At 53.3% G+C, this 14,704-nt stretch overlaps 4 protein-coding genes across 4 annotated transcripts; 2 read left to right on the top strand and 2 right to left on the bottom strand.

Moving 5' to 3' along the window:
• Positions 1 to 285: 285 nt before the first annotated feature.
• On the bottom strand, positions 286 to 1,270 carry RHO25_009173 (uncharacterized protein; the record flags this gene model as incomplete). The annotated part of the gene is made up of 3 exons (XM_023600722.2): positions 286 to 899; positions 953 to 1,146; positions 1,206 to 1,270. The coding sequence occupies 3 exons, from the start codon at positions 1,268 to 1,270 to the stop codon at positions 286 to 288; spliced, it is 873 nt and encodes a 290-aa protein (XP_023453901.1).
• Positions 1,271 to 3,282: 2,012 nt separating this feature from the next.
• On the top strand, positions 3,283 to 5,930 carry RHO25_009172 (uncharacterized protein; the record flags this gene model as incomplete). The annotated part of the gene is made up of 5 exons (XM_023600721.2): positions 3,283 to 3,333; positions 3,403 to 4,293; positions 4,354 to 4,453; positions 4,572 to 4,684; positions 4,746 to 5,930. 5 exons carry the CDS (start codon positions 3,283 to 3,285, stop codon positions 5,928 to 5,930), a joined length of 2,340 nt encoding a protein of 779 aa, XP_023453900.1.
• Positions 5,931 to 6,243: 313 nt separating this feature from the next.
• Positions 6,244 to 7,758, bottom strand: RHO25_009171 (uncharacterized protein; the record flags this gene model as incomplete). Its single annotated transcript, XM_023600720.2, has 1 exon — positions 6,244 to 7,758. One exon carries the CDS (start codon positions 7,756 to 7,758, stop codon positions 6,244 to 6,246), a length of 1,515 nt encoding a protein of 504 aa, XP_023453899.1.
• Positions 7,759 to 10,789: 3,031 nt separating this feature from the next.
• Positions 10,790 to 12,577, top strand: RHO25_009170 (uncharacterized protein; the record flags this gene model as incomplete). The annotated part of the gene is made up of 1 exon (XM_023600719.2): positions 10,790 to 12,577. The coding sequence occupies one exon, from the start codon at positions 10,790 to 10,792 to the stop codon at positions 12,575 to 12,577; it is 1,788 nt and encodes a 595-aa protein (XP_023453898.1).
• Between the last annotated feature and the right edge of the window lie 2,127 nt (positions 12,578 to 14,704).

Below are 14,704 nucleotides of genomic sequence, written 5' to 3'. Positions count from 1 at the left end.
AGCAGGCTACGAGCCACCGTCGCTTGTTGTGCAGGCCGCCGTAGTTCGCATCGGCTAGCTGCCGTGGCCTGCCGTGTCGCTTCCATGCTCGAGGCATCTCGGTAAGGCGTCTTTGCGGGTCCAAATCGGCGTGGGAGCCGAATGTGACAGGTCATTCGCATTGATCTGACATGCATCGCCACGCAATGCTGTACGCGATCCTGTTGCTCGTGCCTCGTGATGCTCCTGGGATCCAATGAAGCAGACTCCGTTCACTTCTCACTGTTACCGACCGCTTGGCTCGCGTCACAGCAGGCCACGTTCGACTTTCCAGAGGTCAAGTGCCAAGCCGGGCGTCTCTTTTATCACAGCATAGATGTCTTGTGTGTTTGCTAGTTGAGGATGTCTTCGGAAGAGTTGCAGGACAATGTCTCGTAGGCCTCTGTCGGTGTCTACTGTTGACTGATAGACCAATTCGATCGCCTCCGCAAGCTCGGGAGCATCGTAGTAGCACGCTGCTGCCATTTCGAACTTTTGCTTTGCAAGCTGTTTCAGTGACGGAATGTCGTATTTCTCGCCCAACGCGTACACTTGTGTATGCAGCACCAGATGCGATTCGGACTCGGTGTCGTCGTAATCTTCTGCATATCCTACTTGATCGTCGTGCTGGTTGCCTTGTTGTGGAGTGTCAGGTCGATGCGCAGTCGTCGGCGGCTGTTTTGCAGAAATGCTATTCGTTCGCGAGCGTGAAGGTGAATCTTGTTTGTCGTAGAAGCCCGCTTGAGCAAGCAGAGGGTCTTCGATTTGAGAGAAATCAATCTTGCTCGGCGTTGCTTTGCGATGGGTGTATGCTCGGTGGCGAAACATTTCGGCAGGTCGCTGCTGTGGCTCTTCGTTCAAGTAGTCAAGATGATACAAATCTGCTCGTTGTCAATACTTTTCACGCACGATTTGCGCACCGTGAAATGCTCACAATGGATCATTTGCCCGACTGCATCTTCATCATCTTCGCTCAAATCGATGACCCCAGTGTTGGCTTCGCGGAATTGATGTGAACATGCGCCGTCAAAGAAGCCACTGCGAGAACAAACGATAGCCTTGTGCACGGCCCACTGTTTGTAGTTGCATGTGATGGTCAAGTCTGAGAATTTGCCATTGAGATGAAGCCTTCGTGGGCTGTTAGAGATGCCCATGCTGTGAGTGACGTGCAGGTTGTGAATACGCACGCAGACAGAGCATTCATAAGCTCTCTTCCAGAGCTCGAATCCTGCGTGCTCGGCGACATCGCCATCGAGCGTTGAGGTCTTGCGACACGTTGGACAGCTGCAGCAGTGCCCTTGGTCTTTGGCGAGCCGATGAAGGGCGAAAGTGGTCCGGTCGTCGCTAACAGAAGCGAGCTCGACACGCCGACAACGGTGCAGAATTTGTCTTACGCGCGGTTCTGCAGATGCAACAGCCTTGCCTTTGGGCAAACAGTCGTGATGGAAACAGTATGTCAGCAGGATGGCGATGACGGGCGGCTATCGTAGATATAAGCTCCGAGCAGCGACTAGGAAGGTGAGTAAGGTTATGATCCACTTCGACTCGGACATGTCCGTCATCGAGGGATCCTGTCCAGAGCTACGCTATGGTCGTGGCTTGGCACCCAAGCTGCCCAAATGCAGATGCCGCCTCGCTGTTGATCACTCGCCAGACAAGATGATTGGCGCACGTCTGGCGTTGGATGTCTCACGCGCGCGTGGTAGCGGGCTGTGATGGCCTCCACGATTCTGACCGAATCTGACGAAATGCAGCTGATAGGGCTGGAGGCGTTGACCGAGGCCGTTCCACCCAGCCAGTTCAACACAATGAGTATTTCGGGGCACATGAAGTGAACGCAGTGCTCGAGCATTAGTGAGGTGGGTCACGGGTGGATGCAGGATTCATGAATTATTACCAGATGCGTGTACGGCTGAGGTCAAGCAACAGCTGGATCCTCGCGTTCCGCATCGTCGGTGCCAGATGCCAACATAGCGTCCGAGGAATGTGTTCAGATTTCAGCCACATCAGGTGCAGCACAATCAGCCTGCACCAAATGCAACTCGCAGGGCCATATGTGTGACAGAGATTGAACGTGAGGCACTGCGGACATGCCGCTCTGGCCAAAACACGCCCGTCACCTACAGTCAGCCGTAGCCACATTGCGCTCCAAGGTCGCGGTGGCTGAGAGTCTTGCGTGAATGGCAGATTCACCTACCAGTTCGGTAGATGTACTGCTATGAGTATGTATCATGGCCCTGGCCGATGGAGCATGCATGATCCGGCCAGCTGGAATGAGGATGTAACAAATTCTCCGAAGGGCCTGTCATCGACCTGCAGACCTGCGCAAAAGCCTATAGCCAGCTCTAGAACATGTGCAGGAGGGACCGGTCGCAAGTCAGCCCTGGATGTGGCAGGAAGGTGGCAGGAAGGGCTGAGTTTTGGCCATGTTGTCCGGTTCAGCGGCCCGAACGATGGTAGAACAAGCCGCAAGTTGCAAGCGAAGCGTCTTCCAGTCCCGTTGTCACCGTTGGCCTCGTGTTCCATCGGCCGGGCTTCCATGGTGATCTCCTCGGATTGCTGAATGTGTCAGCATGAACGGCGCCTGAGCGCGGTCAGCCGACGGAGATATTCGCAGCACGCGACAAGTTCGTAAACATTTCCAAAGAGTGTTTCACAGGGTACGACGCCCCAAGATAGCAGAAGGATGGATCGCAGGGTTGCGTTGCTGTCTTTACCCGGTCAGACCAGATTGGCTCCTGGATAGTGATTTTCTGTATCGTTATGACATTACTCTCAGACAAGTACAGTGGCATGGTACCGTACGCTCACCACAGTGGGAATTGCACGCGGAGCACGCGACGCGTTTCACTGAGCTGTGAGAGGGATTCGAAGGTGCCAATGAGTGAAGTGAATGCAAGATCCGTGGACAACGCGATATTGTGGGTAAGAGCAACTGGAAAGCTGAGCCGCTGAGGATGATAGCAGAGGGAATTAGAGATGGTCGGCGGATGTTTGTGGAACAGGAAGAGTCGCGTCAACGTGAGGGAGCAACATGTAAATGCCAAGACTCGTTCACTTACATCATCGTGGGGTGCCTGCTGCGTGAGCTGCTGCTGCGATGGTGTTTGGTGAAGCTCTCATCGCTGCAGCAACACTTTCTGTCTGCACCACCTTCTGAGCTGTACATTCGATCACCTGCAGCTTGCTTCAACACCACCTTCCATTTGCCTGGGCATCTCCGCACTGCATTGCGCGATTGCTCAGATTTGATCTGCCGGCAGCATGACGGGCGACTTCAAGCTGTCGGCCACGTTGCGTGGCCACGAGGAAGATGTAAGCATCGGCAAGCCATTGCGCCACCACTCATTTGATGGTAATTGCTGACGAGCAATTGGCCCATAGGTCAGAGCAGTCGTCTTCCCGAACGGCCATCTCCTCTTTTCCGCTTCTCGAGATAACACCGTCCGGCAATGGAGCCTCACATCGCCGAAACCGCCCGCCTTCGACGACACCATCGCACTGAAGGGCTCACATTGGTTCAACGGACTGGCATACGCTCCGCCATCGCAGCAGCATCCTAAGGGTGTAGTTGCAGCCGGTGGCCGCGAGACTTTCGTGTTTGTAAAGCAGGTCGGACAGTCGCCAGACGAGGATGCTCATCGCATGCTTATTGGGCATGCGGGCAACATCACCTGTCTCGCGCTCACCGAGGATGGTAGCAAAGTGGTCAGTGGAGGCTGGGACAGTCAGGTCTTTCTATGGGACATCGAGGGCGGCAATGTAATTGCAGAGCTGCAAGGTCATGATGGGCCAGTGTGGGGTGTTGAGATATACGACAGCAAATTCATCTTGACGGCATGTGCGGACAAAATCATTCGAGTGTTTGATTTCAACGGGAAATTGCACCAGGCGATCAAAGGGCATACAGACGTTGTTCGGTGCTTCGCGAAGCTGCCATCTGACCACTGGTCTGGTGGTGCTGTGGCCTCTGCGGGCAATGATGAAGTTATTCGGATATGGACTCTGGATGGGCAGCCAATTGGTGAGCTCGAGGGACACACGGCGTATATCTACGATCTGGCCATTCTACCGAATGGAGATCTGGTGAGCTCGTCGGAAGATCGCACAGTCAAGATATGGAGAAACGGACAATGCATACAGACCATTACGCATCCCGCGATCAGCATCTGGACTGTTGCGGCTTGTCCAGAGACCGGCGACATCGTCAGTGGAGCGAGCGACAACGTCATTCGAATCTTCTCTCGCGATCCAGAACGACAAGCAGATGCAGAGGTATGAGTGACACAGCAATGAGGTAGAGAAAGTGATCGTGAGTCGCTGACGATATTGCAGACTATCGCGAAGTTCGACGAGACAAACCGCATGTACGCGATACCTGCAGAGACTGCGGCCCAAGGCCAGCCGTTTCAAAAGGAGAATCTACCAAGCCCAGGTACGTCAGATTCTGCTCCTTACTGCATTTCAGTGCTTTTTGCGACGATGCCCAAAACAGAAATGCGAAGGAGTGGCTGCATGAAATTACAGTGCGGGAGCTAACGCATTGTCAACAGAGGCACTCCAAACACAAGTTGGTCAAAAGGATGGTCAGCAACTCTTCATACGAGAACATGACGGGAGCGTAACTGCTCACTTGTGGGCTTCTTCTACGAGTCAGTGGAACTTGGTACGTTGTGTGGCCCAGTCGAGCGAATAATGAGTTCCGACACTGACCTCTCGTGCTGCAGATTGGGACAGTCGTAGAGGGAGAAGGGACAGGCGCCAAGAAGAAGACGTACAATGGACAAGAATACGACTACGTCTTCGACATCGATATCGAGGATGGCAAGCCTCCTCTCAAGTTACCTTACAATCTGACAGAGAGCTCTTGGGACGCAGCACGAAAATTTCTGGAACGAAACGAACTTCCCATGACATATTACGAGCAGGTCGCGAATTGGATCTCAGACAACACCAAAGGCGCCAAATTTGGCCAAGGCTCCGGCGCTTCCAATCCTCCCCCACAAGCGCGAGATCCTTGGGGAAGTGACAGTCGATACCGACCTGGAGATGCTGGCTCTGCCTCAGTCTCCGGACAGCGAAAGCTGCCGCAACGATCATATGTTGAGATCATCGAAGGCAACCCCATCAACGCTATCAACATTATTGTTCAAAAGTCAGGAGAGTTGGGCGGCGTACAGTCTGACGAGCTTGAAGCGCTGAAGAAGCTCTCTACGCAGCTTCAGAACAAGCAGGATCCACGACCGACAGACACGCAAACCTCAACACTACTGAAGATCGCCTCAACATGGCCGACAAAGAGTAAGGTGCCTGCAGTCGGCGTACTCGCACTACTGGCCGTTTCACCTTCCTTCATCAGCACGACCTGTAGTGGGGACAAGACAATCGTCGACACCCTGGCCAGCGCTGGTGTACTTCAGCCTCATCAAGAAACAGCGAACAATGCCGTGCATTCCATCCGGCTCCTCGCGAACTTGTTCAAAACCGATGCTGGATGCCTAATTGCAGATGGCACTTTCGACGCTGCTCTCAAACTCGTCCGGTCATACGCATCCGAACCAGAATCGCCTGCTCAAGTCAGGGCCCTTGCCACGCTGTACCTGAACTACGCGGTACTGTTGACAAGCCAAGCCCCGGCTAACGAAGCTTCACGGCGAGAGGCTCGCGCCAAAGCTCTCCTCCTCGACATCGCTGGGATATTAGAGAGCGACAGTCCTCATGTATCCGATGCTGATAGCTTCTATCGCGCCCTTGCTGCGCTCGGAACATTACTCACGCTTGGATCCGATTTCAGGGCTGCATACAAGGGTGCACTGGGCGGCACTCTGGAGCTGGTGCGTCGCAAGCCAGCCGCACAGTCCCAGAACGTGAAGGAGCTTCTGGCCGAGGTTCAAGATGAGCTGCGAGGTTGAGTAGATTACGCGAAGCATGAGGGATGACATCTTTAATGAGGCTACGCTAGATCACCTTTGATGCTTTCATTGCATAGCGTAGCGGACGAAAAAGCTTGACTGGCATGTTCATACGACGGATAGACCTTTATAGACGTTGAATAATGCAAAGATCATGTCTACATGCCCTATCCATTCCTTTCTGTGTTTGTGCAGGCACACAGCGCCTCGTGTTGTGCGACCACTCCTCCACCCTGCATTGCAAGTTTTTGGAAACGTGTGAAAACGGCAGTGAGAGCTGTATAACAATGATTGATTTCTCATGCTATGTTGCTCAATGCACATCAGCCACATCCTCCCTCCCACGCATTGCTCTCCCTCCTCCCATCGGCAATTTGTCTGCCTGATCTACTCTCCTCCGCCACTCATTCCGAATCCTCCTCGCCTCCTTCTCACTCACCCACCCATCCGGCCTCTCACCATGCTGCCATCCTGGATCCAATCTCCGTTTCCGCCTCCGACTGCGACTTCGTGCCACGCTGCTCCCTCGGCGATCCCGGTTCCTTTCTCGCTTGTGCTGAGAGCCAGAAGTAGTCGTTGCCGGGCGAACGAGGCCAGCGTCTGAGAGTAAGACTTCAAACTCAGGTCCTAGAGGATATTCGGAGATTCGAGAAGTGTGGTCGCAGCAGGGGGAGTGTTCGATCGGGAGGAACCAGTCGAGTGGAGATTTGCCGAATACTGCGAGGAAATTTTGATATGTGCTGCCGAGATCCCAGGGGTTGAGGCCGCGAGGTGTTTCGAGGATTGCGAAGGTTCGGGGCTCTGGAGCGGGGATGGGGGGTCTGTTGGTGGGAAGTTGGAGAGGGTAGGTGATTGTGCCTTTGAAGAGTTTTGAGGGTGGTAGTTGGAGAGGCGGAGCAGGAGGTGAATGTGAGACGGATTGGCGTTTTGCGGCTGATGGGCGGCGGTTTTGGCGTTGGAAGTAGTTCATGTGTGCTGGATCGTCTAGTTCGGATGTGAGAGGTCGTTCGCTGCCCTCGTCGCTCATGCGGTCGGCTTGCGATTGCGAAAGTCGTGCTGGAGGAGGTGGCGCCAGAGGATCTTTTTGCATCTCCGGAGGTAAGATGACAGCCAGGTACATTCTGCCGCGGATACTCTCGACCGTAGTAATATTCTTGAAGGCCATGTTCATACTGTTCAGAACCATGCCAGTGGTGAATAGTAAGAAGAACCCAGCCAGACCCAAAGCCACGAACCAGTGAACATCCTCCTTCCACTGGGCAACATAGTACCCCAGAACCCCAGTACAAAAGCCCGTAAAGATCATCGTGTAAAATAGAAACTGAACAAAGAAGTTGAATGACCTCTCGCCAACAACTCCTCCCACCCAAGGACAGAAGTGGTCCATCTTTCGCGTGCATCGTCCAACATCTTGATTATGATGCGTTCGGTCCGGTTTCCAATTCTTGCAATAATCGCACCAGATCGGCATACCAGTATAATCGCAGACGAAGACATCTCGCATCCAGAAAGCTTCCAATCCAGGCTGAGGCTCCACGATCGTTGGCCGTTGCTGATCATCTCTGCCTTGTGGTACATAGCCTGGCGAAATCGCCACAGCTAGAAGTAGTCGTAACCATGATGTCGCAACTGGTATGAGAAGAACAAAGTATACAGCTAGGATCACGATCCCGCTGGTGAGTCGTCTTGGTTTGCTTCTTGGTGGGTTAAGCAGATAGTTGATGCAGAGTCGTCCGACGATCACGTATGATGCGTATCCGACGATGAGGACCAGGAGAACGGGAATCACTCGAGCTGTCCAGAGCGACACCCGGTTCCTCGGGGCCATGCTCCGTGGTGTTCACCTTTGTAATACCATTGCTTTTGTTGTTGATGTGGAGTGTTGCGCAAAAGTTGAAACGGCCGCAAGTGATGACGGAAGATCGGAGGGCTGGGGATGTGGCTGGTGAGCAGGGAATGGAAGGTTCGACGAACGGCTCGCGCCAGGCGGCAGAAGCAGGAGCTGTCTCCGGTCTAATCACTTGGCAACGCGGTAGAACGTCTTACAGCGACAACTCAAACGCAACGCGACAGTGCTACAAGGCTTGAAGAGTCTGTCTGTCAAGAAGCGGGAGAAGTGTCAACTGTGCGAAAATTTGATAAACTAAAGAGAACATATTCTACCTCTATCGTCCTTCACCACATATCCTCTATCCTCTATCATCCATCGTGTGTGCTCTATTGTCTGTCGTGATGGCTCTATCGTGTACCTCCCACGCCCTGTCTATCATCTCTGTGTCGCCCAAACTTCAAGCGAACGCCACGGCCGTGAGGAGAAGCCAAAATTCAAGCGCATTGGTCGAGCATTGTTTCTCGATCGCCGTTTCTCATTTCTGGTACACATAGCAGTCACCACATTTGGGGTGACTACATATAAGGCAGACATCTCTAGTAAATGCCGGATTCATGTGGTTCTTGCAACGAGAACAAATCCTGAGAACCACGTTAGTCCTCAACTGTTCGTGGGACCTCGCTGTGTCTGTTGTAGACTTACCACCAGCCCCTCATAGATGGTCGTTGGTAGGGTGGGCTAGCCTGGATGCCCATTGAGGCGCCCGAAGAACCAAAAGAGCGCTGAGCATTGCGAGATGCTTCGACGTTGATGTCAATGGAAGCTCCGGTGATGCATTCAGTGGTGGCCATGTTGACCTGCTCAAGGGAGATTGCCTTGCACATGTCTCTGGTAGATGTTGATGCTGAGTGATATCAGGATGCTGCGCGAGATCTGTCTGCGGGATGGAAGTTGTGTTCTTGAGTATACGAAGGGAACTGTGCTGAAGAGAGTCTCAAGGTATCAGTCTGTTCTCCTATTATGTCTTTGTGAGAATGGCTACGAAACATGAGGCTTGCGGAACTCATGCAAGTGTTTAGCAGCTGCCTGCGGACCGGGTGCCGTCGAAGGGCGACGAGAGTGGCTATACACCATCACGTCACTGGTAATGTGATTGAATAGTTGCTGGCAAGAAAAGTCCTCACTCGCGAATGACAGGAACCGCCGAAGGGCCAAGCACTGTTTCAAAGTTCAGGAAGACTTGCTAGCGCGAAATGCGCGGGACATTCTGGAAACAAGAGCGATGTTTGGTCCATAGTTGGTAGTCGCGTCTTTTTTCGAAGACCTCGTGGACCATCGGTGTGGCTTGTAATGCTTGGGCACAGACGAAATTCGGTTCTGCCGTGGATCGATGAAAGCCCCGCCCTGCAAATCGCCGCTAGCAACAAGTGCCACGGACATGAAGTCACGATAGTCTTGCCCTGTAGATGCCTCCTGGAGGTGAAGTCAAGGACACTCGTCTCCGCCAGTGAAACGAAGCTTGAGCCGCCTTCTTGTGGCGGTACACAGCGCTTACGAGACGGCAAAGTTTCCCAGGCAAGCTATATTGATACCGCGAAACAATTGATAGCGGTGGCAATTGAGCAAACGTAATGGCGGCCCCTGAACAAAACGTCCGAGCGCAATACTGTAGAAGGTCAGCCTGCAGAAACGTGGCTGGAGAGGGCACGAGCGTACCGTATAAGCCCAACCAGTTTGTTCAGAAACTTCGCTGGCGTGGCGTACCTGTATGGTGAGCGCGGCTAATGGAAAACGTGGTTTGCAAGCGTGAAGCTGTTAGACGTCGTCAGAGAAGGCTCCAATTGCCGTACCACCTGAAGAATTGAACATTATGGGCCTTGCTGCGCCCAGCAGCGTGGTCCCCAAAGTCTATCGAGCACGATCTGTGCAACGAGATGCCATTTTCCGTCAACTCGCGTTCCTAATGGCCGGCAAAATCCACTGCTGAGGCGCAAGTGGACGTCAGCGCTCCGCACACAAGCATTCAGCTCGCCGTTGAGTGTAAAAAGTGCTGACAACCAAAAAGTTGCAGATGCGGTAGTGAGATTGCCGAAAGAGGCGCTGCAGTGCCATGTGCCCGTACCTATTCGCTGCAATCGTGCAATGGAAGCTACCGGCATTGGTGTCGCTGATTTACCAAGATCTAGTCCGATACGCACAGCATAGTGCACATTGCCGGTGCGCCAGCAGGTATCTATACAACTTGCCGCAAATTGCGTTTGGGCACTGCTTGTTGTGGGCGGCGCGAACTATTTCTGCCAGGCACCGGCTTGTGTTGTTCCTCATTCTTCAAATGGATCACGTATATTTTCTTCCGGATGGCACTGCCTTCTCTGCGTCTGAGTCCCGTCCACCGCCTTTTGTGCGGGAAATGAAGCCTGGAGGTTGAGAGCCTTGTTGAAAGGGCCGCATTCTGCCTTGTTGCCTTTCACGTTAACATGGTTTGTACTGCCCCAACAACCCGCCTTGTTTAGAAGCACCGCCTCAAATGTGTCGGCACGCGACCAATTTCATGGCGAGTGTAGCGAGAGTATGAAGCCGCCAGTGTTGATGGTATAGACAGAGCAGTGAGCACAGGAGTGAAGTGGTGGAAGCTCCAGACTTGGCGGCGATCGCCATCCCGGCTCTTTCCATCCTCGGCTGCGCGGAGCTGTGCAATGTCGTCGACGGTTTCTCGTGCCCTGTCCCGGGCCTGTTTTCTTTCACTGGCCTCCACCCTGTCTTGGAATCTCTAATTCAAGAAAATCAACTCGACACGCCGGCTCATCCTCAAAACGCCCGTCCTTCATCAAACAACTGCTCACGGGCCTCGCACACACTCTGCAGAGCTTCTGAAGTGTGCGCAACACTTCCGGCGCTCGCTGCACAGCTCTTCCGATGCGACACGCGACATCCTGTCTCGCTTGCGTCAGCTGCAGCACCGTAAACAACCGACCTCCGTGGTATTAGGCCAGGCAGCACATCGCGACGGCGACGCAGCACCACCGCCATGGCCTTCAACTTCAACTGGTCGCCGCTCATCGCGGACACGGAGCGCGTGCGCGACATGCTCACGAGCGCGTTAAACAAATCGCCGAAACCACCCATCATCGTCGACGACATCATCGTGAACGAACTGAACCTCGGCGCGACGCCGCCCGAATTGGAAATATTGGAGATTGGCGATTTGGCAGAGGATAGATTTCGAGGCATTTTCAAGATGAGCTACGCGGGCGACGCATACTTGACTCTGAAGACTAGGGTGCAGGCGAACCCGCTGAACACATACCTATCAACAAAGCCGAGCTTCGCGAGCCCTCAGCCGCTGGCAGCGAGCAGCAGTTTGACGATTCCGATACAAATCACACTGTCTGAGATTCGACTGTCCGGCTTTGTGATCCTGGTGTTTTCGAAATCGAAAGGCATCACGATTGTGTTCAGGAACGACCCTCTGGAAAAGCTCAAGGTCTCGTCGACCTTCGACTCAATACCCTTTGTTCGCGATTATCTTCAAAAGACGATTGGGAATCAGCTTCGAATACTGTTCATGGAAGACCTGCCCGCGATCATACATCGACTATCTCTGCAAAAGTTCAGCCCAGATTATCAAACAGCAGAGAATCAGGAGCCCAAGAGGAGCGAGCTTCCTTCAGACATTTCCGTGGATCCTCTCGCGAGTCCAGCTCTCGGTGCGACTGATGGGATTCTCAGCCCTGGTGGCACCTTATCGCTTGAAACACCAGTCGAGACGTATGCTTCGTTCTCGCAGAAGAACATGATCCGACTCGCGACTCTCGCGGAAAGCCAACGCACTCTCAGTCTCTTTACGCCATCCATGAGGGATACGGTGTACCGTGCGTGGGCATCCGCCTATCGCGATGAGATGCAGAACGGCACCCTTTCGCCCACCCGGCCCGGTCTTGCCAGGCTTCAAACATCAATCGCCTCGCGTAGCGCCGTTTCGTCTGCGACGTCGCTAGCTTCCGGAGCCGGTACAGAGACTACCAGACCCAGCCTTGTCGCCATGTCCTCCGCAGCGACCGTGTACACCCTGAATAGCACAGGATCTCGAACCCGGCCGAGAAAGAGAAAGAACAGGGTCGTGAATCTGAGGAAGAATCGGCATGAAAATGATCACACAGAGACTGCTAGTGTTGGAACCAGTGGATACGACGACAGCGCAAGTCATTCGGGCTCTTCTCCCAGCATGGTACGATCGAGCACCGAGGCGACTTCGGCAACAGGGAGCAAGTTGCGCGAAGGCGAGATCACGACCCCGCCCAGGAGCCCAAAGAAGAAGGTTGACTTCAAGCATAAGGCTGCGGCGGAGGAGACTGCAGAGAGAGCCCAGCAGTCTCGATCAAGACCCATCACTCCTAAAGATTCACTGCAAGTCCCAGAGGAAGATGACATTGATCGAACGCCTCGAGCATCAATGTACGTGCCACGGGAGGAGCAAAAAGTGCAGAAACCTGCTGTAAACCAATTGCCCCGAATGCAGGCCTTCCCATCTCGGTCACCTTCGCCGGAGGTCAGCCGACGACCTTCGTACGATCTCCGCCGTTCTTCGTCCGAACTCCGATTAGAAAGTAGGACTTCATCAGAGATCAAGCTCCAGAGTCTCCTCACGGCCTTCAGCGAGAGCAGTACTGGTGGCATCTTGGAGCGAGCGTGGATGGAGAAGATGGCAGGGGACATTGCCAGAAAGATCACCCAGGAGCGCACCAAGAACAAAGCATGGCGCGCTCCTTCCGAGGGAGGCATCGAGGAGGAAGCCCCTCCTGCGTATGTCTCCTAGTAATGTAATGAATTTTCATGTTGGTTTCGAGAGCGCGGCGTTCGGAGGACTAAAAAGACTGGAGAACTCATCACGATGAACGGCGTTACGACTCTCCTCACTGTTTGGATGGAGTCTTTGCCAGGCTGAGACCTGAGATTGCGATACAGAGGCCATGATACCCCATAGAAGGCCGTGGACGCTTATTAGACGCATCCAATACTACTTCGTGTATAGCTAGGTATGCATTCATAAAATATTGTATCTTTGCACAAATGCAAAATCGCAGTGCTCTTGACCTTCTTGACAGGAATATGTAACAGCTCGCGCGGCACGTCGTCTCTGCTACGCGCGTGTAGCCCGGAATCGAGGGTCGAAAATTGTTCACGATCTCAAGCACATCTTCACGATCGATCTGTATACCAAAATGCCATGCGTCAAGACCCTGGCGAGCCGGCTAGTCGGTCATGCCAAGCCTAGTGCCGCGAACCTTGAATCGGCGAAGTCTGAACATCGTCACGACTTTCTCTCGGAGGACTTGCAGCTTTTGGGCAGCACAGGATGGTTCAGCACATTTCAAAGCAGAGCGAGACAGCTCCGGAGTCTCCAGAAACTTCGCTCGAGGGGAGTTCGCGGAATGCGAGACATTACTCCCGTACGCGTAACCTCGTCATCTCATGTCGACGCGCCCAACAACTGCTACGGCCCGCTACCCAACAATGCCGGAGGATGACCATTCTTCCGTATTGAACCTCCTCGCCCGTGGTTTCCGACTCGTGCGTGGCGTCATGCCGGTAACTTGCTAGAAGTTGAACACGATGCAAACAAGCCTGCTGAAATCCTTGAAGACGAGGAAGGGTTTGTTCAAGCAGAGAGCCATCTCATGTCCGCGTACGAGTAGGCATCTTTCCTTTCAGCCATCGGGTGGAAAGCTCGTCTACGCATAGTACGGCACTTGTGCGGCTCTTCGCTTCCTAGCTACTGCTGCAGAAATGTGCAACGCCAAATCGCCATGCCGCGCAACTCCGGTCTGCCGCGGCGGGCTTGCCGATGCCAGGCTCGAACAGGTTACTACCAAGCGACCACGAGGCATCATGTTGCTAAGCACTTTTTCTTGGGTGTCGAGGCAGTTTTCTTCTGGTTCGTGTTACTTTAAAACTTGCTCTCGCTGCCCTGTTCAGCGAGAGAGGAGAAATTACCAGCTTTCCGTCTTGCTTGCATTTGAATTGATTGGGACCTTGCACGTACATATATATTATTGGAGTTCCGGACCCAGATCCAGACCTTTCGCTTTGTCCGTCTAGGCCCTCGTGGACCGCGAATTTGGCCAGATTGCACTTTCCGCTCACGGAGAGATCTATAGACGGCCACCTTCTCCATCTTCGGTTTTGTTACGATTCACACCTGTTCAATCATCAGACACAGAAGACAATTGTACTTGCAAGGCTCGTCGCAGCTTTCTCAGAACTCCCCGATCCCGAAGCTTCGGAACGCAACTGAGATTGAGTTGGACCCTGGCCCGTCTTTTCTTCACGAATCAGCGAGCCTTTGAGCTGTCCATATCGGGAAGGAACAGACATCAACGGCTAATACACGACTACGAGTAATCGATTTGGCTTTCAGTTTGGTGGTATTTGGGCTCTCCGCCCTTGGAGAAATATATCGTCGCTCAAAGGAACTTCTCAAGTGTCGCACCGAAATTCCAACAGCCAAAAACAACGCAACGACTGCCAGACTGTGTTTCATCACGGATCTGGTTGCTAAAAGGTCGAATCAATTTTGCCTCGTCAAGCGAGAGGCTGAAACCTTCAACAATCTTCATCATGTCGGCTGCGTCTGTCATAAACGTCCGCGTTACCGCATGCGGCTGTGGGAGATATATCAGAATGGGCCTGGATCGATGCACAGAATGCTCTCGCGAGCTGCAGAGACAAGAACAACAACGAAGCACATCGCCAAATTCCGAAACATCCTTCTCATCGTCTCGAAAGTCTTCGACCCACTCGTCACGGCCGAGCACACCAATTGGTCCTGGCAGGCCATCGCAAGCACTGAATGCACTCAATAATGCATTCTCATCAGAAGACGCACTGGCTGGATTCTTCCCACAGTCGAGTTTCAGATCACCCAGGACGAAGCAAATGCAGA

This window comes from Cercospora beticola, chromosome 6 (genome assembly GCF_033473495.1).
Source record: "Cercospora beticola chromosome 6, complete sequence".
Classification (NCBI taxonomy): Eukaryota; Fungi; Ascomycota; class Dothideomycetes; order Mycosphaerellales; family Mycosphaerellaceae; genus Cercospora; species Cercospora beticola.
This window is presented reverse-complemented; position numbering and strand designations above follow the sequence as displayed.